We start from the raw sequence: 26,103 nt of genomic DNA on the forward strand, positions 1-26,103 counted from the left end.
GAAAGATTTGATGATTATATGCCGAATATTGGTGGCCATATCTTCCTGGATACAAACTGCTAATAATCGGTAGTTTAATGAATTTTTTGGCTACCGAATATATTTAAGTAGACACAGAGTATTCGGAAGAACACTCACTACCGAATGTATATATTGAAAAAATCTCAAAATTTCTGATATAGGAAAAATCCCATTTTGGGGCCAGTATTTATTCGGAAGAAAATATAATGTTTTATACCTCCGATTGTGTAGGATAAAATTTTAGAGTTTCTGAACTCCAGTTGATGAATACTCGGTTGTAAACATGTTTAGTTATATTCCGATTGTTTTTCATTCGGAAAAAAATATGTGTCTTCTTACTTCCGAATTTGTACATTCGGGTTATAGATGTGCACTTTGTCTTCCGATTGTGTAGGATGAAAAATTTACAGCTTCTGAACTCCAATTGATGCATATTCGGTTGTAAACATGTTTAGTTATATTTCGATTGTTTTGTATTCGGGAACAGTATGTGTCTTTTTACTTCCGAATGTGTTCATTCGGGTTATATTTCCATACTTTGTCTTCTGATTGTATAGTTTGTAAATATTGTTCCTTTCTTTGTTGTTTAGACAAAGTCGAGAAAGGAGGAAGAAAGTGACAGCTAGTGCTAGGAGGGAAAGGAGCGCCAAAGATAATTCAAGTGCTCAACAAAGCTTACAAATACAAAGCAGTCAACAAGGAGTGCAACCAAGTGCTGAACAAAGTGTAGAACAACAAGGCAGTGAACAAGGGGTGCAACCAAGTGTTGAACAAGCCGCTCAACAAAGTGCAGAACCAACTGCTCCACAAGTTACACCCCACCATGAAATTGAATTTGTTGATCCAGTGCCAAGAGTAGAAGAAGAAGGACAACCAAGTGGTACCCAAAAAGCCAAAAAAGGAAAAGATGGTGTAAAGAAGGATATTGCTAAGAAAGCATCACATCTTGTCCCTCAGCACTTGAAGAAGAAGGGTATTCTAGCAGGCACAATCCTTGGGCTACCGGCGGATGGAGGAAAATTGCTATTTGGATACAAAGACATGGGCCAGAGAAATATACGAAACCGAGGTAATAAAATTACTATTTTTTATTAATGTATTGTCTATGTGTTATATCGTAATATTTGTATTAAGGATTTTTTTATGTACTTTAATAGGATCATCAAGATGCGGTCCGTCTACTCAAACCTACCGCCGCACCAACAAAAATGCTTGTGTGGCCTTTATCCGGTGAATGTGAAAGGTTCAAGTCAATTGTTTCCAACTCGGGGTTAGCTAATGCCGCCGAGAATTCATTGTTGGAACATGATCGTGTGGCCATATCGGCGTTCGTGGAGAGAATGTATCCTGATACTGATACTTTCCATATGCCGTTTGGGGAGATGAAGATTACTCCGGATGATGTTGTGCAGATTCTTAACCTTCCCGACCAAGGCACAACTGTGAAGTTTAACTACACAAAGCAGTTAAGTTGGGCACAAATTTATGCTCTAACTAAAAAGTGCTTAGGTTGGGATGAAGAGACAACAACAGCAGAGTTTAGGAGGCATGCAAGTTACAGAACAAGACAGATCAACATTACAGCTTTGATGAATATGTTTCGAGGCACCTTGGAGAAGGAAAAGAATGGAACGTTAACTGATGAGCAAGTGAACCACGCTGCCACCGCATATCTCCTTTGTGTATTGGGATGTGTCATATTCCCCAATACTTCTGGCAACCGGATCGACGCCAACCTTATACAACTTTTGGATCCTCTCCATGAAGTCGGTGACTATTCTTGGGGCACGGCATGCCTAGCATTCTTGATGGAAGAGTTAAGAAAGGCTTCGAGGCTAGGAACCTGCCAAGTTGTCGGGAATGTGGCTCTATTGCAGGTTTTTTCTTTAACTCTATAACTCACTCTATAGTTATTCAGTAGACAATACATATGATGCATATCCATAACTCCAAATGATGCATATTCGGTAGGAAATTATCCATCTCTTTTCCCGAATGTTGGTTATTCGGTGGTTAGGTACTTACTTTGTTTTCCGATTATATACAATCGGAAATATTCTTTTGATATTAGAACCGAATATACAGGCCAGAAAAGCTATAGGTTAGTGAACTCCAAATGACGCATATTCGGTAGGAAATTATCCATCTCTATTTCCGAATGTTTGGTATTCGGTGGTTAGGTACTTACTTTGTTTTCCGATTATATACAATCGGAAATATTCTTTTGATATTAGAACCGAATATACAGGCCAGAAAAACTATAGGTTACTGAACTCCAAATGACGCATATTCGTTAGGAAATGATCCACCTCTATTTCCGAATGTTTGGTATTCGGTGGATAGGTATTCAGTTTTATTTCCGATTATATATAATCGGAAATAAAGTTTGGAAATTACTACCGAATATACAGGCCAGAAAAACTATAGGTTACTGAACTCCAAATGACGCATATTCGGTAGGAAATGATCCATCTTTATTTCCGAATGTTTGGTATTCGGCGGATAGGTATTCAGTTTTATTTCCGATTATATATAATCGGAAATAAAGTTTGGAAATTACTACCGAATATAGACAATCTATTTACTAAAACTTGGTTTCTTATGTATATAGGCATGGATCTATGACCACTTCCCTATCCTGAAGTTGGCCGGAGAGAACCCGGGGTGGTGCAAAGGTACTCCTAGAGGAACAAAGTATATATTTGAAGACAACCTTTCTAGGACAAAAGAGCAGCAGTTGATTCGCATGAGGGAGATTTTGGACCAATTGAAGGCCTCGGACGTATGCTTTGATCTATACAAGGAAGATCGATCCAGTGGGCATATAAATGTTCGGTCGGACTTGTCCCTTTATTTTGGACCGTTGTGGCACCCCACAGGATATGTGATGTATAACCCCTCTAGGGTGATGCGACAACACGGGTATATACAACAACAACCTGTGGAGAAAATGGGGGATTACTACAAATTGGAGTTGGAGTTGTGCTCTTCTAGTGGTGATAATCTCACGATTGTTCACAAGACCCACCTATTGTTCTTGATAACTGGGATAAGAGGAATGACTTCATTATCGACACTGGTAGACGAACCACCCGAGGTGATGAAAATTCTCCAGACTATATGAGTTGGTATAACAAGGTATCACATCCTTTGGTTATCCGTGAAATCAAATCCAACACTACTGCGGCGGGTTCAAGTTATAATTGTATCATCAAAGACAAACCAGCTGGTTATGATAGACTGGTGCGTGTTCTTATATTTTTGTTCATTTTATATTATTCCTATAAATCTTAGGTAATTACCGTTTGATGTTATGTCATTACGTATAAAAAACAGGTGAACAGGTTCAAGCGTGTTTCCAAAATGTTAACTGCATGCCTGAAGAGCGGAGATCCCATGCCAGCTGAGAAGATCAAAGAGGCTAGAGATCTAGTTGATAATATGGATAACGAAGATTATGCTGCCCAGTTTGGGGAGAAAGTCACGAAGAGGCATCAGCCCAAGGTGGCAGTATCAAAGACGGGTAAAAGAACTCGAGCTTCATCGAGCGCTGAAGCTGCTCCAACTGAAGGTGCTCAAACCCGTGGTCGTGCAGGACTGGGAGGTAGTCACGGTCGTAAAGTAAAGAAGAGCAGATAAATAACAATGATTTGTGTTGTACATTCGAAAATTTTGGTAACTAAGTTAGACAAGTTCAAATGACAATGATTTGTGTGTTACATTCGAAAATTTTGGTAACTAAGTTAGACAAGTTCAAATGACAATGATTTGTTTGGTACATTCGAAAATTTTGGTAACTGAGTTAACTTCCGATTATTTGAAGTTCAAAATTTGAAAAGTATCAGTTTTTTCCAAATTCTGATTTTTGGGCCATCGTTCATTCGGAACTTTACAAAAAAAATTATCCTCCGAATATTACAAGTTCAAAACAATCCATGCCATGGCTCTAGGTGGTTCCAAGGGCCAATATAGAAGGTTAGACACCCCATATTCGGAAGTTCTGGTAATTGAGTTACCTTCCGATTATTTGAAGTTCAAAATTTGAAAAGTATCAGTTTTTCCCAAATTCTGATTTTTGGGCCATCGTTCATTCGGAACTTTACAAAAAAAATTATCCTCCGAATATTACAGGTTCAAAACAAACCATGCCATGGCTCTAGGTGGTTCCAAGGGACAATATAGAAGGTTAGACACCCCATATTCGGAAGTTCTGGTAACTGAGTTACCTTCCGATTATTTGAAGTTCAAAATTTGAAAAGTATCAGTTTTTCCCAAATTCTGATTTTTGGGCCATCGTTCATTCGAAACTTTACAAAAAAAAATTATCCTCCGAATATTACAAGTTCAAAACAAACCATGCCATGGCTCTAGGTGGTTCCAAGGGCCAATATAGAAGGTTAGACACCCCATATTCGGAAGTTCTGGTAACTGAGTTAACTTACGATTATTTGAAGTTCCAAATTTGAAAAGTATCAGTTTTTCCCAAATTCTGATTTTTGGGCCATCGTTCATTCGGAACTTTACAAAAAAAATTATCCTCCGAATATTACAAGTTCAAAACAAACCATGCCATGGCTCTAGGTGGTTCCAAGGGCCAATATAGAAGATTAGACACCCCATATTCGGAAGTTCTGGTAACTGAGTTAACTTCCGATTATTTGAAGTTCAAAATTTGAAAAGTATCAGTTTTTCCCAAATTCTGATTTTTGGGTCATCGTTCATTTGCTCAACAACTTCTTCGACAACATTGGGTTGACTTACTTGAGAAGGCTCTGTAGAGATCTTTGGCCGACCTCTTTTCTTAGGCTCCGACTCATCTTCAAATTCGGCTTCCGAACGCTCGTGCCTAGACAATATTCTTTTATTAGACAAATACTCCTTTTCTTGCCTTCTCAAGGTGTAGCCGTGTAACTCCGCTAACCACTCCGATTGTTGCATGACCGTTCTACCATCCCATTCAGTCCTTTTGATCGTAGCTAGGGCCGACTTAATTGTAGACAAAGAAGACAAGTTGTCGGGGTCGTCCGCCTTTATTTTACTTAAGATCGCACTCGCTTTTTGGATCCGCATAGACCTCACCGTCTGCATTTGATGTGGTTTTAAATTGGCAACCATTACATGTCCAATTAAATCCAACGGATCATCATGGTTGTGACAACCGTTATCAACTTTATACATTTTATACTCTTTACCTTTAATACCATCGGGCTTATAGAAGACAATCTTAAATGGGCATCCTATCTTCTTGGTATTGCTTCGGTATTTCCTATTCGTCTTCCGTACGTACTTACTATTCTTTCCCTCATGACTCTTTCGCGTCCCACCTCGCTCGCAAATCATTTCAAATCGAGTGTCACTAACATGATTATTTTGAACTACCACGCACATGTTATCTTTTGCCTTGTTCATAAGCCATTCCTTTGCCTCCTTCTTACTTCCAAATGTCTAAACGTGCATAAAACAAAACAAATCTAATAAGCATAACCATTTAACATATAAATTTTGAAAAAAAGAAGTAGTAATGAGTATACCAAATTGTTTGCATAGTATAGGGAAGTGTCGGGCCTCAAATAGAAATCATCAACAAACCCTTCAATGGCCTGCATATGTAAGCAACAAATTATTATACAATAATCGGAGGTTATTAAATAAGTAAAACTGCCGAATATACTATATTCGGAATCCTATCGGTTATCCAAAACACCCGATTTATGCAAATGAATGTACACAGTTTACTGAGTGCAAAAAATGATATAATCGGAAGCTAAAATATATAGTAAAACAGCCGAATATAAATAACCGGGAGATAACTTTAACCTATAAACATCCGATTTTCAAGTTTTCAGAAATTTTATTTTGAGGCCACTGTTATATTCGGCAGTCAAATAATGTTAAACTATTACCGATTGTAAAGGATAAGAATACTGAGTTTTGAAAATTTTTGAGGAATTCGTTTTTGGGGCCATTCGGGGGTAAATAACTCTACATAACTACCGAATGTAGAATTTTTTGGAAAACCAGTTTGGGGTTTTTTCTCATATTCGGCAGTAAACTACTATCTTGGAACTACCGAATATACATATTTGGTACTCAATGTGTTATATTCGTAAGTTTATTCGAGAAATTATCTACCGAATCTGGGTAGTTCATGGCATTCAATGCATGCAATAATCGGTTTTTCTTGTTTACAAAAGCACACAAACGCATGAAAATCGAGTATTTGAGTTTCTTAACACAATACATGTGTTTCAATATCAGGCGATTCTCCATTTTCTTCCATGAAAGCGTCGTCTAGGTTTTCCTCTCCACAAAAGTTTGGATCATTCAACATATACCCCAAATCGTCTTCTCTAAACGGTCGTGAACCCTCAACATTTTGTTCTTCGCCATGATTCTCACCTTCTTCTTCATATCCATCCATTTTTGTAGTGATAAAATGGGTTTTCCCTTTTTTCCTTCACATTCTTCTCTATAACTCTAACAACTCAAAAATGAAAAAGAAATGGAAAAAATGAAACAGAAATCATTCTAATACTGCACCGACTACAATCGGGAGTCTGGGTAATATTTTGGCTTCCGATTACAATCGGAGGATAACAATGTTATCATATCCTCCGAATATATAAGGGTAATTTCGCCATTACGAATTACGCGAGATAAGTGCTGGCTACATTTTCCTTTTGGATGACCTTTTTTGTTTTATTGTTGGCCCCTAAATCCTTTTGAGTGACCCCTAAAAACGCGAGGTTTTTTACCTTCTCTCGAGAAAATTTTTGATGGGGGCGTTTTTTGAAGGGGGCATGGGGGACAAATGATGTGTTGACACATGTCTTTGAAGTTAATGAACTCTGTTTCCAAAAATATAAAAGAAGCGTATTTTTGGAGAGAAATTTTGTTTTCTTAATTCGTGTTGGTATTTTTGAAAACATAATTCATCAATTTCGAAGACATGTGTTAACACATTATTTGTCTCCCATGCCCCCATCAAAAATTCTCTCCTTTTCTCACAGTTGTTAAAAATGTATTACCAAGTACTACCAACACGATCTCACTGTAGATTGATAATGGCCTTAGGCCTACCTCGTTCAAAAAATAAGGACCATGCAAATTCCCCGCGCCTGAAGCAGTCTGACCAGAACAAGAAGCCTAAGCTTTAAACTGGTAGAGGTCCACGTATGGGTCTACTACTGCAGGTAGTACTAGTAGTCCACTAATTGGGCACTTGAGAGGGTTGGGTTCCGGTAGAGAAGGGACTAATTGGGCGTCATTCGTGCTAGAATTGTACAAGATGGAGTGGAAAGTGGGAATGGGGCATTATTGGTCCCTGGGAAAGCGAACACTGATAAGATTTTTTTCTGTCCTTCGGAGAAAATGTTGGTTGTGGTGATCAAACGAGGAGCAACCTTAATGCCTAAGGCTATGAGTTGGTGCGCATAACTGATTATGCTTTGCGTTATGATTAGCAGCAGGATTCCCTTCTTTTAGTGACTGTCAATGGAAACCGTAGGGGCAAGCAACTGGTAATTACCGTAGAAAAAACTATGATGCTGTAAATGCCGACAAACTCGCTCACTAGCTAATTATCTACCTATTGTTGGTGACAAACTTCACAGATGACACCAGAATTTCAATTAAGGCCATCTTTTGCAACGTAACATTCGAGTTTGGAATAATGACAATGACTGGCATAGGTCACTACTAGTAGGTGTATGAAATTGAACTCTTAAAATTGACAAAACCCATGTGGAATCGCCTTCGGCAAATAAAACAAATACCAAAACTAATTTTTTTTTTTGGAAGTGATGGAAACATCTAACCAACACTAAATGTGTGAAATATCCCCCTTTTTTCTTTTGAAATTGACATGCAAAATTTATTTTCCCACAAATAGGTACAACTCATGGGACATGTCTACATTTTTCAACTTTGTGCACCAGTTGATGATTTGGGACGGAAACAATTCTAAGCGAAATTTCATATAAGCTAATAGATTTGTATGAGAAAATGGGAGATGCATGGTCTATGTATTTTACAGGTATGTGTGCTGTGAAATCAAAAGGCAGCAAGCATGGGCATTAACGATCCAACGAGGTAGTTGAAAAGGGTGGGTTGAAAATGACTAAATTCGGTTATTCTGAAACTAATGTAAGCTGTAAAGATAAAGAGTGGAAGATGATAAACAGTAAGAGTCTGCAGAGTAAAGATTCAACCAGGCCTGATAAAAATCATATATACTCACATGGGGGGTTGGACCATTAGGGTGGGGATTACCAGTCCACTTTTCAGTTTCCTCTACAACTTTTTTTTTTTTTTTTCTTCTCCTCTTGCACTTTAGTGATAGTATTTCATAATGTAAGATTTGAGAAGTGAAAAGCTTATAGGTCCACTTATGAACCTCAGATGAAGAGGTATTGCTAACTTTCAGTTAGACCATACATGAACAAGTCCTTGCTCACTACCCGTGTAGATCTCATTACGTTCTTCATTATAAAACAATGCAGTGGTGCCCTTCAATGCGGAATACGGACTCTTCTCCGTCCTACCAGGAAAGGGACTACTACTGCTATCACTATTTTCTGCCTGGGGGTTGTTGTTAGTTGACTGTATCTTGGCAAGACATTTTCCTGTCAAGATATTGCTGATAGTGATCGAACCAGCTGCACAAAGGAAACGTAAAGGTTGTTAAAGAACTAGAAATTACACTTACAACCACATAAGGTATCATGAGCATCCCTAATGGATGCAGACCATATTATGAATTTCCCAAAATACAACGAGGGCTTTATGCCCCCAAAACGGTAGGATTCCTCGATATAACGGATGACGCATTTTCCTTCTAGAGGGTTAAGGCATTACCACTTCCTTCCAATGGATTATGGGAATCTCCCTTGCAGGACGATATAATAAGATCCTGATCACTGGTAATATAGATGTTGCTAGTATTGCAGTCGGGGTGCCATAAAAGGTGATCCCCAAATGATGTCACAAGCTCCCCTTGGGAGTTCCAAACAGCCACTGTCCGATTACGAAATGTCAAGAATAATTGACTCTCATGTAAGAAACTAAATGCTGACGGAGTCATGAACGCCGTTCTACTGACTTCTATGAACTCCGCATTTCTTACCTGAAAGAAGAAAGTGTTACAACTACAGGCTATACATTTGAATAGAAGTTGAGGAAGTTAAAAGGTAAAAATTCACAACAGAATCTTACATCAAGAATCTGCATGTCTTCATCTTCTTGCTTGATAAGAAGTTTCTCGTTAAACTGTTCTCTGAATTCTACCTTCTTATCCCTATGAAGGAGATGGTTGAAGGATTTGAGGACAGTGCCATCCTCAATTGACAAAATCTTAAGAGGCACATGAGTAGCAAATCTTCTAAATATCAGCAACATGATCCCCGGACTGTTGCAGGAGACAAATGAGATAACAAGGACAAAAAGATAGTACAGATATAGAGACTAGTGTCATTCCCCAGGCCAGAGGATTAAAGTTTAATGCGATAGGCTTTCAAGCCCCTCTTCTCTAACAAGTTGCCGAAAAGAGCTTTTCATGTTTTGCTGCAACAGAATAAGAACTAAAATGCACTATCTTCATATTTGTAGTTCTAAGACTAGCCGAATATAGCGTTTGTAACGGTTGGAGCTTATCATGAACGATGTTCTAACGAGTGACATTTCAACAATTGGTTATGCAACAAAATGTAAAATCATCACATATTGAAGGGTGCGGATAAAGTATAGTGTAGAACGCGAAAAGCATCAAAGGATTAGTCTAATCCCATGAGATCTTGCTCCATAGGAAAGAGCATGCACAAGAGAAAGAGAGCAAGAAAGACTTGCCTGAATTTGATTTCTTGCACATTTTCATCTTCTATAGAATAAAGCATCGTATAGTTTTTCAGATCAAACACCTTGTATATTCTACAAAAGGGGCAAAAATTGGGGAATGTTAGCTTGCGAACCAAAAATGAGGTCATACCATTATGCGAATCAGCACTGATGACATACTTGTTCAGGGCGGAGTAGGTGACAACTTTCCCATTGACATCATCAAACTCCACAAAACCAGGTCACTTCAGTGACTCAGATTCAAAAAGAGCAAAACCAGCATCGGGCTTTCCTCTTTGTATGTCCCTAAGTTAACACATTTACTCTTTTCAGAAAATAAGCTCCAAAGAGGATAATACTAGACAAGCAAACACAAAACCCTTTGTTTTAAAAAGAGTCCACATACTCAATCCTGGTTGATCTGCATTTCAAGGAACTGAAATTATCCGAGGCATAGACCGAAGCCACGAGAAGTGAATCATTATTCTTATTGTAGAACAAACTGCGGATGACTTCGTCCGGACTCACATTAACAAAGCATATTCTCTGGTTTGTCTCTGCACATGAAACGAGAAACTGTAAGCGAAGATATTCACAATTAAGAGTATTTAGGAAATCCTTTCCTACTTCAAAAACCATTTGGCTGGAGCTTATGTGAGCTGACCTCTACTAAATGCTGCACATACACCAGTTTGTGCAAGGGCGAAAACAATGTCATGTGCTGCCACTATATCAACAACTTTTGATCTCTTCTTCAAAATTGGCAAGGCCATAGGACAATGTCCCTTGGGATCATGAGTATCATATTCCTCCTGACAAAAAGTCATGCAGAGTGTCAGCAAAAGCTTGCTTTTGGGTTAGAAGCATGCTACAAAACTGGGCTAATACAACACATGCACAATTGATTAACCCGGACAACATGATAAATGATTCGAGGCGTTTCAGTGTTTGTGGCTAATATGAAGACATGCTTAACCAAAGATGGTGTAGTGTTTGTAAAAGTAGCAAATTATAGCAAAGATTTAACAAATTTGAATATTGCTACCTTCCTTGGCTGTTGGGTCATAGTAAAATTCATAAGCACAAGGTCAGATGAACAAATTCTTTTAAAGTAGTTGCACTAAAACGAAAGCTATATTGTAGTATTTCCTTCTATCATAGAACAACCTAATAGAAATCATACATAACAAATGAAGGCACAGATTTTTTACATAAACAAATGAAACGAAAAACACATTAAAGAATAACCAATTAATATCTAGAATCATGAAGGAAAAAAAAAATGAAGCACATACCTGTAACCCAATATTCCTGAATCGTTCCGGAGCATTACTCAAACTAGAAGCACGATTTCTCTTAGAAAATCTCTCTTCTAAGTTTCTGAAAACTAATGACAAAGACATCAACTCGTTTTTCCTTGCTGAAGTACTTGTTGTACACTGTTGACCAAAGGGATGAAATTAGGTTTGGTTTTGATTGTGAGTTTGAATAATAATATATATACATCACCCCCTAACTTAAGCATGATTAGTCAATGATGCTTTTCCTTTCTTTTCTTTTAAAATATACTCCAAAATAACACTTATTTGCTTCTATCACTTGGTTACTCGATGCATTGCCCATTGCCAATGCCTCAGCTTGATGAGCATGTTGTGTTCTTTCCAATCGAACCATCCTATTGCGTCAGAGTGTCTTTACAGCAAAGGAATTGAAGGAATGGTACTTAAAATCCAAATGCAAAATACAAAATTGGAAGCTTCAAGATTGCTTAAAATATGCCTTGATGGCATTGAGACAAATTTTAAATTTGCTGTTAAAGACTAATCAAACAAGTTTGTGACTAGTGTACAACTGATGACTGACAGATTACAAACAAGGCCTATTTGAAATTAACACTGATAACAACACACCTAAGATGGGCGACTCGATCAAAACTACATTGCCCACCTCCTAGTGCTGGGGCACAATTAATGATTAAAAGAACAACGCGTTGTTGCAAAAGAAGCACTAAAGACTTGGCGTGATGAAGGAAGTCGACCACTTCAACCAGTAACATTGTCATTCTGTCCACGCAGAATAAGATGTGTCGCCACCTTTCAGTTAGACCATACATGTACAAGTCCTTGCCTATTACCCGTGTAAATCTCATTACGTTCTTCGTCGTAAAACAACGCAGTGATGTCCTCCAAGGCTTCTGCTACCGTGTTCCTGATCCTTCCAGAATACAGTCTCTTCTTCATCCTACCAGGAAAGGGACTATCACTGCTATCACTATTTTCATCCTTGGGGTTGTCGCTAGTTGCACGTATCTTGGCAAGACATTTACCTGTCAAGATATTGCTGATATTGATGGAACCAGCTGCCAAAAGAAACATACAGCAGTTAAAAGCACAAGTTATTGCTCTTACATCCACATAAATATCATGAGAATATGGATATTCCAAATCACAGTGAGGGTCTTGTGCCCCCATAACTGTAAGAGTCCTTGGGATAACAAATGTTGCATTTTCCTACAGTGAGAGTTAAGGCATTACCACTTCCTTCCAATGGGTCATCAGAGTCTGCCTTGCAATACGATATAATAAGATCCTGATCACTTGTAATGTAGATGTTGTTTGTATTGCAGTCAGGGTGCCATAAAAGATGATCCTCAAATGACGTCACAAGCTCCCCTCGGAAGTTCCAAACAGCCACTGTCCGATTACGAAATGTCAGGAACAATTGATTCTCATATAAGAAAATAAATGCTGATGGAGTCATGAACTCCATTCTACTGACTTCCGTAAATTCCGCATTTCTTACCTGAAAGAAGAAAATGTTAAAACTGCCGGTTTTGAATTTTGTAAAGAAGTAGAAAAAATTGGTGTGTGGGGTAAAAATTAACAAAAGAATCTTACGTCAAGAATCTGCAGATTTTCATCTTCTTGCTTAACAAGAAGCTTTTCGTTGAACTGTTCTATGAAGTCTACCTTCTTATTCCTATGAAGGAGATGGTTAAAGGATTTGAGGACAGTTCCATCCTCAATGGATAAAATCTTAAGAGGAACATGACTACCAGCTCTAGTAAATATCAGCAACATGATCCCTGGACTGTTGCAGAAGAAAAATGAGATAACAAGGGTTTAAAAACATACAGATTTGAAATTCCAACACTAGCCAAAGATAGCATTTGTAACTGTTGAACTTTTCCATGAACGATGTTCAACATATTATTTAAAATGGTTATGCAACACAATATAGTATTACGAACATTACAAAAACAAAAGCATCACAGAATTGGCCTAATCTCATGAGATCATGCTCCCTAAGAAAGAGCATGCTGAAGATAGTGCATGGAAATAATTCGAAGGAACATAATATATTTCGAATGATAAGAGTCGATACAGAGAATAAAAGACGGAGCAAAAGAGACTTACCTGATTTTGATTTCTTGCACATTTTTATCTGATATAGAATAAAGCATAGTATAGTTCTTGAGATCGAACACCTTGTATATACTGCAAAAGTAAACAAAAGAGGATTTCAGCTTAATTAAAAATGAGGTCAAATGATTGTGCGAATAAGCATTGATGATATACCTGTCCTGAGCAGAGTAGGTAAGAACTTTCCCGTTTACATCATCAAACTCCACAAAACCAGGCCACTTCAGTGACTCGGATTCAAAAAGAGCAAAACCAGCATCAGGCTTTCCTCTTCGTATGTACCTAAGTTAGCACATTTACTCTTTTCAGGAAATAAGCTCCAAAAAACGATAAATTAGAGGAGCAAACAGAAAAATCTTTGTTTTGCGAAAGAGTTTACATACTCAATCCTGGTTGTTCTGCATTTCAAAGAACTGAAATTATCAGAGGCATAAACTGAAACTGTGATGAGTGAATCATTATTCTTATTGTAGAACAAGCTGCGAATGACTTCGTCAGGACTCACATTAAGAAAGCATATTCTCTGGTTTGTCTCTGTACAGGAAACCAAAAAAATGTAAATTAAGATATTCACAAATCAGAATCTATTAAGGAAATGTTTTCCCAACTTCCAAAACCATTTAACTGGAGTTTATGTGAGCTGACCTCTACTGAATGCTGCACATACACCAGATTGTGCAAGAGCAAAGACAATGTCACGTGCTGCCACTATCTCAATAATTTTTGATCTCTTCTTCAAAAATGGCAGGACCATAGGACAGTGTCCCTTGGGATCATGAGTATCATACTCCTCCTGACAAAAAGTCATGCAGAGTGTCTCAGCGAAAACTTACTTTTGGATATAGGAGCATGCTATAGAACGGGTCAATGTAACACTTGCATAATGACAATGTATATGATTCCAACTAAATCCAGATACCATGTAGAAATAGTTAAACAAAAGGTGGAATCTGATTCTAAATTCGAGGTGTTTTAGTATTAGTAGCCACGATGAAGAAATGTTTAGACAGGTGGTGTCCAGTTCCAGATTAGAGGTGTTTTAGTGTTTGGGTTATGTTAGGTTTATAATCATAAGGTCGGATGAACAAAATTCTTTAAGAGCGGTGTTTTTAATAATGTTCACAAATAACAACTCCCAAACCAATGTTAAAACAGCAACGATAGAAGCCCAAAGCACAAAGATAAAGTACTTGCACAAAAATGAACAGCTAAATAGTATTTCAGCCATAAAATCAGCCCAATACAACATTAAGTCCACATTTTATCTTCATTATACATCTTAAATTTCAACAACTACAAGGTCAGTAATGTGACAAAGTTCTAACAAATCTTCCACACTGCATAGAGCTCAAAATCAGTTACTTACAATAACCCACTTCAAGTTTTATAAACCTAAAACTAGTACCACTTTTATAAACCTATAACTAAGGTGACAACAAAATCTGGCTCTACAATTGGAACCAGTTAAAAAGACACACATTAACTACAAAATCACTAGATCTACAAAAATTTCCATGACCAATACAGCAACAAAGTCCTAGTTTCACAATCGAAATAACTACTTGTCCACATGATTTACTTACTTTGTATTTCCAATTTATATCCCAATGCTCTATTAAGTCAGAGGTTTACAAATGAAACCCTAATCGAAACAATACAAAAACAACCCCAGAATAAGAAAACAAATAAGAAAAAAATTAAGAACCCAAATGAAGAAGCACATACCTGTAACCCAATATTCCTGAATCGTTCCTGGGCATTGCTCATACTAAAAGCACGATCTCTCTTAGAACAAATCTCTCTTCTCTGAAGCTTCTTAACACTATTAACAAATCCATCAACACGAGGTCTTTTCTTCGCTAAAACTCTACGACCTGAACAAGGGCGTGGGCTTGATGAAACAACCCTTCTTCCTTCCATATTCAATAGAAAAAAAGAAGAGAAAAAAACCTAATTTATAAAAAAAATCAAAAATCAAAACATCTAAAACCCACACCAACAATCTTCTACTCCCTTTACCAAGTGCAACCTCAAACACCGATCTTTCTCATAAACCCCTGAATCAAAATCTAAAAGAAATTTTTTTTAAAAAAAAATGTAAACCCTTCTAAACTAATTAGGGCTTTTTTTCTTAATTCAGCTAAAAAAACCCCAAATTTAGAGTCTACCAAATGTAGAAATAGAAAAGAAAAAAGGAAGATTTTTCCTATTTCAATCTCTCACTCTCTCTTCCGATTCTGCGCTGAAGATTTTTGTTGATATCTGAAGAGAGGAGAAGTGTCGGAAGAGAGAGAGAGAGAGAGAGAGAGAGAGAAGAGAGGAGATGTACAAAAGAGGGGAGATTTTGAGTTTTAGGTTAGATTTGAATTTATTTTCAAGTCCGGTCGGTTTTCGGTATCCGACCTCCCTTATAAGGTATTTAACGGCGTTACTTTTTTAACCCCAATCCGCATGAAATTTCAGATCTTAAATATACTCTTTCTTAATATTTTAAGGGATTTTATTGCCTCGGATTCTGATGCCGCCGGAATTTGAAATTTGAAAATTTAAATCATGAAAAAAGTGAAATATTTCACACATTATCATTTTCGTCTCAAATTTAGAAACGTGCATTCAAAATTTTATTTTCATTTCAAATTTAAAAAAAAATCAAATTGCCATTTGTACATTGTTCCAAATTTACTTTTCGTGTGAGGGATACCTACACATTTACTCGTCAGAAGCATTGTAGAACTCAGTTTGAAAGTTCTGAATAAAATGATAAGGCTGGAGAGGCGGACTCCTCAAAGATCGCCATTTTAAGTCCTCTCAAGGACACCGCGATTTACATATTCCATGGATGGCCGTGTCCAGCAATCTGAAATCTGAATTACTTTTAGACACCAATGTTATCACCAGAAATGAAGACTAAGAAAAGAAAGAAACCAAAAATGTATCTGTTACGTAAATTTTGATGCATTTACTTTCATCACGCAGACGAGTCCTAGTGGTCATCAACATCTAGGGCTAGAACGGGAAGATTTTGAAACATGTATATATTGGCTTGGAATATCAATTGTTACTACAACTCTAGCAGGTAAACCCTGACCTGTACATCATGCAGTAAATGTCAAATTTGACAAACAAGAGAGGGAGCTACTGCATCAGAAACCATGACTTCAATCAGAAAAAAGGACAAGTTCGGCAACATGACCCATTGCTTCAGGTCCACCTCTTTCGAGCAAGGCAAGAGCCAATTCACATTCATGCCATCCTCTCAGTCCTTTGGCTAATTTCCTCAAAGTTTCTTGCTTCAATTCCCTTATCCATGATGGAGCAAAATTCACCATCAATCCGACAAAGCAAGAAACATAGGCTTTCCATGTAGCAGGATCACATCCGAGCGAAATGTTACCCTCTAAAGCCCCTGCAAGAAAATCTGTGTGCACCCTGACAACACTTGCCCACCTTGAGAACCACCCTGGGGAGGTTGTGGCAGTGACCCCCCAGATAAAAGTCCCTGATAAGATCACCATATATGCCATTGAATATCCTTCCAAGATACAGGACATTGGGCCAACACCCTTACTTTCACCTTCTCTCGCTGACAGTAGCCAGGTGGGTATTGTTTCTTGGTACAGCAACTGCACCAATGATACTCCGCCAGCAACACATAATAGACTTGCACCTAACGTGGCCACCTCCTTTGCTCTAGCAGCAGCAGATGCTAATGATGCCTGACTAGATTTTAAACGAGATGAACTTGTACGGGCCCATTTTGTAGCTGATTCTCGGGCCGTCTCTACTACTAAACCTAAAATCACAGTGTTTATGAACTGGTTATTCTGCACCATTCTGCACACACGGAGATAAAGAAAACCTGGTGCCATATGTGGGCGATTCCCAGGGGCAGTGATAGTTGCACCCAGAAGACCATGAACACCAGCTGGAGAAGCTGCAACATGTGGGGAACCAAGGAAGGAGGTGAAGCAGCTTTTAAGAAGTTGAGCAACCGCTCCTTGGTCTTGTTTGAAGGCAGAGCGAGAGCACGACACCACTATAAAGTCATGCCACCGACGGACCTTTTGGGCCCACAGAGCTCCAATCACATTCATGCTGTTCCACGTACAACCTGAAGCACAATTTTCCAAGGCTGGACCTGCAACCCCGTGTATATATTCCAAGTTCTTCTCAAGTTTAAATGTTATTGTTAAACTGACCATGGCCGCCACTGGCAATGGAAGCATAACGGGTGCTCCCGCTCCTGAAGATAGCCAAAATACATTCGTAATGAAAACAAGTATATATTGGTATAAAATGCATATGCAGTTTGCAAGAGAGAAGACGTGTTAGCATCTACAAGAAAATATGTAATATATAGCAAGTTCTAGTATTATTAATGCTGTCAAAAGTAGACACAGCTCAGACAAAATAATTATAGGATAGATAGTGATATATGCACTATGTATGTCAAATGCCTAAATCATCTTTCAGTGCTGGATATACAGAATGCATGATATGCGAAAACCCATTTGATCAATCAATTCAACTGAGTCCTGAAAATAAAGGCTTGCTAAATTACTAACTCAACTCAAATTCAAATAAGATAACTAGGTTTTCAATATATATATACCTAAAGAAAAACTGGGGACGGTAACACCAGCTGCAGCAATAATTTCCCTCACTTCGGTCTCAATTGCAAGAAGGTTGGCAGCTGGACTAGGCCAATCTGTTCCATTCATTGCCACAGGTTTCCAGACACCACGAGTAATTTCAGCAGAAAAGTAACTGACAATAGCAGCAAGAGATGCTGGTAAAAAGTCCACGAGATCTCTTAGACCTGCATGGGAGAGTGCTCGTAAGGAATATACACGCAGATCAAGAGTGCAGAAACATATTAAAAATCGTCTTCTGTATGGTTGAATGGATACCCATTAAATTACAGGTTGAAACTCTCTTTTTTTTTCTGCATTATGACTATGATTGGTATTACTGACCTGTTATTAAATCCCGTGACGAGAGCCTTCCATGTGCGCATGCAGTTACCATTGCCTCCATTACAAAAGGAATTGCTTCCAAAACCTCCCATCCAGGAAGTGCAGGTCTTTGGTACGTATCTTCCCCTGTACTTGCAGGAGATCCACTTACACTGCTTCCTGAAAGTGTTGAAGGGTTAGTAGAGATAGCTCCCCCTTTAGTGATTTTCCAATAAATCATACTCAATATCTTATTAGCAACTTGATGGACCGGATTTCCACTGCTGAGGCCAGAAAGAGTTGAAGCTATACAAGCTTTGTTTTGACAATACCAAGCTCGTAACTGTGGAAATGAGTCGATATATACTGCTTTAGTTGATGCTTCAGAGGGGTTTGACACTTGGTTAGGTTTATCCATGGCACTAGAATTTTGTGAAGCGATGCGACTGTTATACAAAATCAACAGGTACTCGAGAGTGAGCTCGGATCCAGTGTATCCTCCTCGAGCCGTTATACAGTGTTCGTGCGGAGGTCTATAGAATTTCCAGAGTCGTAGAAGAAAGAGAAAAGCACAAGAAAATACTGTTGATGCCGAGATATCATCACATACGCTTGACTTTTGACCTGATGTTGGTACAACTGATCCGAAAGCCTCGCAAAGTGGCATTAAGGAGGCTGCCACTTCTGGTATCTGTAATTGTATGTAAAAGATCATAAGCCAAGTTTATAATCATTCTGCATATGGATACAAGTATATCATCAATTTGGGGTTCATATTTAGCAGAGGAATACGAGAAGAATGTTTGCTTACCACACCATGCAAAGAAAGAATATGGACACTATCAATCGAGCAAATCCCAAACAGGACAGAATGCAGCATGGACATATATTCAACATAATGATTCCCAGGTCCGGTAAAATTAGGAGGCACGGGAGGAGAGAGAAGTTTCAGAACAAAGTTCACCACATATTCCTGCAAAAGATAAAGTGATGGCGACAAAAGTCTGATTAGAAGTTGGATAAGCAGACAGTATTTCAGCAGCCACGGATGGATCATGCTTCTCCCACAGAACCATTGTTTCTTTCATAACCCAAAATGTATATGTTTGCATGACCTTTGCTCATGTTAAAGATAAAGAAATTCACTTGTTAGCTATAAGGTTCCTCCGGACATAATCTCAGTACTTCCAGCAAAAGATTAAATTAAAAATCCGAGAAACTATAATAAGTTCAGTGTTTCTAATAGATTATCATGGTAACTCCAAAATAACCCATTATGTACTCCTTACAGAAGAACATCTCATCTGTCTCAACCATGGGATGCATATTTTTCAAGAAAATTTTGGCGGAATAAGGAAATCAACCATCTCATGCTTGACAAGTACAAAGGCCTTCCTGTGGACACTGTCTAATGAATCATGTAATGATATGAGAGAACCCATTTACTGGTTAGGGTTTTACCTACAAGATATCTATCATATATTTACAATAACAGCATAGATGATTTATTATTAGTTGATAAAGGTATTACTTCTAAGATTACTAAATAAATCTCCCTACTCTACTTTATGTTTTTAGATTCAGAGGACACCTTTGAATAGCAGCAAATTACTGTCAGTTAAAGGTTCTCGGATCTGAAGAACAAACCTTTCAGTTCTGAATCACATTTTTCAATGAAACACTTCATGGTCGCCGTTGAAGACATGGTTCTAAAAACAGCATATGCAGCAAATCACAATGCTAATAGTTGATACAATAGTTAATTTAGTTTATCCAACATCTTTTTCCATAAGGCAAAAGATTCTAACACCAATTGTTTTGCATTATTTTGAATTCACTGAACATATGTTTTTCTAAGTTTTTAGCTTTTTAAGAATGACAACTATAATCTTATGATCAGTCGCATCTTATACTCATGATTTTAGCAAATCAGAATTTCACAGGGAGTTGTGGTGAAAAATTCCATGGAACACAGCAGATACCTGGATATTCCACCCACGACTGAGAGATGCACCACAAAGAATCTTTGCAGCAGCTGTTCCTTCCTCCTCGGACCCATTTATAGCAATATGATATAGCTTTTCAATCTCCGCTAAGCTTAACCAAACAAACGACATATATAAAATGTTATGATGATGAAATCACTAATGCAAACACTCTCACCATACTTTTTGGACATACCTTGAAGCGGGAGTTGCAATGAGAGCATTTTTCAAGGGACCAACTAATGGAGCTCCTTCCATGAAGGTGGACCAAGGAGATGTTTGGCCTAGTGGTGCATCGGATAGTGAGGTTACTGATGATGCAGATACATAACCAGGCCAAAAGTATGCCGATGTGTCAATTAACTTTCTCGTCATACAAGCTTCGACTATGAGATGCAGCATGGACCCACCTGTCAAAGGAAAACAATTACAGAAAGCATCAGCATTTAGCAACTAGACAGGGAGAGATATTCTACTTCCTCCTAGTCCTCATGACTTGTCTAAACACACGTTACACACCCCGGTTGCTTTTACACCTCTGCTCCTCCTATGATGCTCGCGAGATATGATCCCAAGGATGAGCATTTGTTAGACTGATATGCTCGTTATTTAGTTCACCCAAACATCAAATGGGTCTAAGAAATAACAATCAAACTTTCGTTGAAATCTGATATGTGACTAATGCTTATAAAAGCTTAAAACAACGCGGTCCCCCTCAGACTCCATTTGAAACCCAAAGACCAGCATAAGCGAGTGTCAAAATAAACGGGACAGTATAAACAAAAATCTGACAGTGTCAACTTTGGATGTTCAGAAAGTCACCTGATTTACCAGTATCACCATGGATGTTGCCACCAAAACTGTCACTCCCATTCTTGAAATTAGAAATAAAGTTCGCTGCTTTTGCGGCAGCATTATTGGCAGAAATAACTACGGAAGGAGGAGGAGATAGAAGCCCAGAAAACTGGCCAAGATTCCGAAGTGAAGAGATTAGCCCCTGTCTTTTTGAAACTAGACCCTTCCCATCAGTCCCATGATTTAAAACAGCGCCAGTATTCCCCGGCCCACTGCCTCCCTGAAGAGAAGATAAAGGCATCTCCCCAGCATCTTCCAAAACTCGAGCAATCGCCAATGGAGTAATGGATAAGAGAACACATAGACGTGGTTCAAGATGCGGAAATGGCCCTTCTAGAGGATCACGCTCCTGCAAAATAGTGTAGATGAAAAAGATTGGTTAATCACCAATTACAGTTCAAGACGAAATGTTTGACGAAAGATGCAGATTGAACTCAACTCGCTGAACAAGACGAAGGGCTGCAACCCAGAGTGCTTGAAAAGTCTCTTGCCAGCACGATCTGTTAATTACTTGGAGTGTTTTAATTAGCTCTGCAGTTTGGTCATCAAACATATTCAGTTTGAAACATTGTGCAGAGAAATACATTTAAGATTATTTTTTTTGTTTCCAGAGCATATCAATTTATATTTTCCCCTAGAGCATAAAAATTTCCAGTTACAGAAATATCACTGTTTGCCAGCCTCCGGTACCAATACAAGTGTCGAACCTATTTTGCTTACTCAAACTCTATCTAATGTATAAACTACTTGTTAAGCATGTGATGGATGACTTAGCTGGAAGCATATCAGTTTCTATTTTTGGGTTTATCAATACATACCTGTAAGTATATCAATGGCGGATGTGACCGGAAGTTGTTTCCCATCCATCGCAGTTTCCATATATATGTCAAAAGGTACCCAACAAGTAGCCCGATGTGCTCCAAAATTGCAACATGAGGAAGAGCTACATGATTCAACATCAATCAGCGCTCCAATAAGCTGGCGCTTATTCAACTGACTTTGCATATCCACGGCTTTCTGTATGTTTGCAGAGAATCTTACCAAAAACTGATTTGCAGACTTTAAGTGTGGTGATACCAACTTATGTGTTTCCACGAATTGCAGTCTTTGCAGAAGCCCATTGAACTTTTCGGGCCTATTTCTCACAAGAAAAAGGAGGGGGAAAAGGGTCTTATTCAGTTGCATTCCCATGAGCTGATCATTATTTAAAAGATACACATAATGGGGAGAGAGAAAGAGAAAATAGATGATTCAAGTAACATGAAAATTGTTAACTTGTGGGCATCCAAGTAAGTGCTAGGACAATAACAGTGTAATTACGTATATAACAACATGACTGTTCAAATGAATGGTCCTAGATAGTAATAGTGAAAAATTCTTAGATTCTATATAAACAAGTGAGCCAGTTTGATGTTAGTTAAGCAATTAAAGTGAAGTTACTGTGAAAGTTTATCAAGAGAGTCAACAATCAAAAGGGTTTGTAGTTCATACATGTTCAAGTGAACAAGACGGAGTAGGGTTGTCGCCTTTTTGTTTTCTGTCAATTTCGCCAATATCTCAATAGCTGTATAAGCATTTGCTTTGCGCAGCTGTTCACGATGTTCAGTTCTTTTATCATTAAGAGTACCCTTAGAGTCCACATCCATATCCTGATGCTCTCCAACTCCAAATATGCTATTCGTTTTGTCTATAGACGTTGGTTGCAAACCCCAATCATCAAATGTGCAATCGACTAAACCAGTGATAATGCTGAAAAAGAACAACACGAATGCATGTCCAAGCTCCAATATCTGCATCCCGTAAGTGTGTGAAAGCTGAAGAGCATCGTCAACGGATTTTATTATCCTACAGAAGGATAATAAAAGAACAGACAGGTCTGTTAGAAGAAGCTGAGTAACATTACAGTAAGTCCTTCATACATATACTTGGGCCCAAGATCGTAAAAGAATTCTACAAGATAGTTACTACAAATCTATTTCTATTCCTATATAGCAGAAAGAAAGAAAAAAACTATTACCCTGACTTAAACAGATACGATTTAATTAAAAATGAGTGAACTGCATAGCCTGAGAATAGAAGAGTTTCTTCAATATAACTGTATACTTCTAGCAATTAAAGGGATCTGAACATTTAGGTCGGCAATAAACGGGATAAAGATACATACTTCTGTTTACAAAGATCTGTCCCAAATTGAGCAAGCAAAAAGGTCCATCGGTTTAGAAGCTCAAGATAAAGTCTGTATGCCTCTGGTTGAGTCCGTCGATTTGGAACCACCCTAACATTTGTTGAAACCACAGGTAAATAAGTCTCAAAACAGTAGCAGAATTACAACAACAAGAGAAAAACTGACAACCTATTCTAGTCGAGGAGATAAGGATTGTTCAACCAATTTAGTAAACCACCACAAAAGGTCATCGACTCATCCTATATACACATTTAGCAGGAGGAATATTCAACTAATCCATCCAAAAAAAAATATCCTACCAATAAACCTAAACAATCCTAAAAAAGCCAAACAAAACCATTAAACTTTAGAGCATCGAGTAAATGAACACTAAATACATCCACCACTGCTGAATATAATATTGAACTCTATAATCATTTCGAGGAGACACAATTTCATCCATTGTCACAATCAATTACTATCACCCACATGAAATTTCTCCCATCTAAACGCCAATTTAAGTGTAACCCATTTTTTTCTTTTCCTTTTTCTGGTAAGCAAAAAGAGAACTAATAATAACATGAATCACTAAAATGTTTTATCGGATTACACGCAACTGGGATAACCTAATTTCTAATCATTATCATAAATCATCGTATTAATTTAAGATTTTTATTAAAACCCTACAAAATATTCTAAATTACTGATTCAGGAAACTTATACCTGGTAGTAAGAAGAGAAAGAATTTGGATAGAAGAAAGAATCCCAGAAGACATCGCTTGATCAATAAACTTCCAAAGAGAAGGATTATTATTTGTAAAACAAAGATTCGAAACTAGAATTTGCCCTAACTCGGTACTCGGAAGTACTAAACCAGCTTCTTTAACACACTTGGATACTTCCATACCCCATACTAATAATGGGTCTTTTCTCTCTTGACACCATTTTACTGTTTCTAGTACTTTATCTTCGAAACGAGTCAATTCGGTCGCCATTTTCGTCCTCTCTTTCTCTGCATCAACTCTTTCTCTTTTCCTCGTAAGCGAGATTTTACAAGAACTAGAATTCTAGAAAGAAGGACGAAGTCTTGGAATGCCGTTTAGCTTATGTGGACAACGTGGGAGCCGCTTGTGTCAACTAGATAATACTGACCGTTGATTACTGTACTATTGATTTTATTCTCGTTGTTTGGAAAATTGCCGCATTTTTATATTTACTACGGCATACAGCCGACGGATTTGAAATGGAGAAGCAGAATACTTTTTGGGAAGTCTGGCGTGAGGATTTTTAAATGTTTCTTTGCTTGGTGAAGATGATTCGCCGTTACAATGAGTTGAAGATTCAAACTAAGAGATTATAAAGAAGCAAAATCATACGTAAAAATACAATATTGAGAAATCCGATAAGAAAAAGAGAAGGAATATTTCAATAAGACAACTATAAGTATGAATAATATTCGATTATATCGGAGGAAAAATGGTTCTTTTCGGAATTAAATTTCAATAATTTCGTTTGTTTTTCTTCTTTAGATAGATGTGCTCCCAAAATAAGAGTGACTCGCTCAAATCTTTTGTTTCCGTCGTTAAAAAAACCACCTACGGAGATTATGTCGCCGGATAAATTAATTAAGAAGATTCTGAGGAGGAATTTCGTCATCAGAGACAACAAACATGAAGGTTTCGCCAACATCTCTATTAATCTTAAAACCAAACTAATAACCAAGAATCGTCGTTAAAGCGTAGATAAATCTTCAAATATGAGATAAAATCTTCATAATGGTGTGGATTAGTAGAAACATAATAACAACTGGAATAAAATAATTAACTAAACTAGGAAAAAAAAAAAACTCGCTCAGATCTAGCCCAAAATGGAATAGATCTGAGCAGAGGAAGAGTTATTAGTGGTACTTTTGTTGGAGAAGAAGGAGGAGCGAGAGATGCAACAAAAGAAAATAGAGAACAAATACTTTCAAATTCGTTTTGAAATTTGGTTTTTAAGCCACTTGCTGACATTTTCAGCTTAATTAAGGGGGAAAAAAACCTTTTATGTGGTTACATAGATACCCTCTAAAAAGAACAAAAAACAATAAAATTAAATGAATTTGTAAAATAAATCAACTTTTGGGTTGTTTACGCATGCAGGAGCAGCTTTTCGACTTTTAAGAGTCAAAAAGCAAGACATTAGTTTGGGTATAAAAATTCAGAATGACTTCTAGAAGCAAAAACATCAACATTTTGTGAAGTAAAATATTTTTGCTTCTGACACTTAATTTTGGTATCCAAACGTATGACTTCTACTTCTGGTATCTAAAAGTTGATTATAAATTTAAATGTGTCTCTTAAAAGAAGCACAACATGTTCGACAGTCAAAATTATGCTTATAAGCAATTATTTAACTTAAATAAAAAAAGATATTTTTGTTTTTTTTTTAATTTGTAATTAAATTTTAGTTCCTTTACTAACTTTTTTCCTTTCGATTTAGTTTTGAGCGAAAAAAGTTATTCTTATGTGGTAGCCAAACACCCAGGACATGATGAGAAAGTTTGATCCAACTAGACTAGGTGTTGTTGGAATGAGCATTCAATCGTTCATTATCACAAAAAGAACAAAACTTTTCATAGTTGTCAATAAGACTCTTAAAAGTTGATTGACGTTTCTGGATATCCCTTTCGTGGTTTTCAAGTTTGATTCACAGTATTGAAGTAAGAACATGATTGATCTGGTTTTGTAGACAAACCTATTCGAAAAGGAACATGTTTGTAAGTATGATTTGAAAAAGCTTGATCATTAAGTTGAGCATCACATTTATGATGACTTCCGTTGTTTGATGCTTAGAGGAATAGTGTGGACATTGACTCCTTTTAGCTTTCA

General features: G+C 37.6%; 2 protein-coding genes and 1 pseudogene across 2 annotated transcripts; all 3 read right to left on the bottom strand.

Annotated features, from left to right (window-relative positions):
* Positions 1-8,320: 8,320 nt before the first annotated feature.
* LOC113312402 lies at positions 8,321-11,526 on the bottom strand (annotated as a pseudogene).
* Positions 11,527-11,601: 75 nt separating this feature from the next.
* Positions 11,602-15,586, bottom strand: LOC113309952. The gene is made up of 8 exons (XM_026558471.1): positions 15,000-15,586; positions 13,920-14,067; positions 13,658-13,808; positions 13,431-13,556; positions 13,269-13,349; positions 12,750-12,942; positions 12,387-12,654; positions 11,602-12,211 (listed from the first exon to the last, which is right to left on the bottom strand). Exons 1-8 carry the CDS (start codon positions 15,192-15,194, stop codon positions 11,949-11,951), a joined length of 1,425 nt encoding a protein of 474 aa, XP_026414256.1. The 5' UTR covers positions 15,195-15,586; the 3' UTR covers positions 11,602-11,948.
* A 706-nt stretch (positions 15,587-16,292) lies between these two features.
* On the bottom strand, positions 16,293-24,333 carry LOC113308881 (mediator of RNA polymerase II transcription subunit 33A-like). The gene is made up of 12 exons (XM_026557332.1): positions 23,957-24,333; positions 23,234-23,344; positions 22,561-22,914; positions 21,888-22,204; positions 21,509-21,600; positions 21,037-21,418; positions 20,411-20,624; positions 20,212-20,326; positions 19,041-19,202; positions 18,251-18,920; positions 17,887-18,093; positions 16,293-17,517 (listed from the first exon to the last, which is right to left on the bottom strand). Exons 1-12 carry the CDS (start codon positions 24,226-24,228, stop codon positions 16,433-16,435), a joined length of 3,981 nt encoding a protein of 1,326 aa, XP_026413117.1. The 5' UTR covers positions 24,229-24,333; the 3' UTR covers positions 16,293-16,432.
* Between the last annotated feature and the right edge of the window lie 1,770 nt (positions 24,334-26,103).

Source organism: Papaver somniferum, chromosome 9 (genome assembly GCF_003573695.1).
Source record: "Papaver somniferum cultivar HN1 chromosome 9, ASM357369v1, whole genome shotgun sequence".
Classification (NCBI taxonomy): domain Eukaryota; kingdom Viridiplantae; phylum Streptophyta; class Magnoliopsida; order Ranunculales; family Papaveraceae; genus Papaver; species Papaver somniferum.

What these genes read in the sequence shown, in the direction of transcription:
- LOC113309952 (XM_026558471.1), bottom strand. Translation starts at nt 15,194, where the DNA reads ATGGAAGGAAGAAGGGTTGTTTCATCAAGCCCACGCCCTTGTTCAGGT. An exon ending in ACCTACTCTGCTCAGGACAG is followed by an intron (nt 13,350 to 13,430) that starts GTATATCATCAA and finishes TTACTTTTGCAG; the next exon opens with TATATACAAGGTGTTCGATC. An exon ending in TGACCCATTGGAAGGAAGTG is followed by an intron (nt 12,212 to 12,386) that starts GTAATGCCTTAA and finishes TTCTTTTGGCAG; the next exon opens with CTGGTTCCATCAATATCAGC.
- LOC113308881 (XM_026557332.1), bottom strand. Translation starts at nt 24,228, where the DNA reads ATGGCGACCGAATTGACTCGTTTCGAAGATAAAGTACTAGAAACAGTA. An exon ending in ATTGCAACTCCCGCTTCAAG is followed by an intron (nt 20,327 to 20,410) that starts GTATGTCCAAAA and finishes TGTTTGGTTAAG; the next exon opens with CTTAGCGGAGATTGAAAAGC. An exon ending in GTCGTGGGTGGAATATCCAG is followed by an intron (nt 19,203 to 20,211) that starts GTATCTGCTGTG and finishes TATCTTTTGCAG; the next exon opens with GAATATGTGGTGAACTTTGT.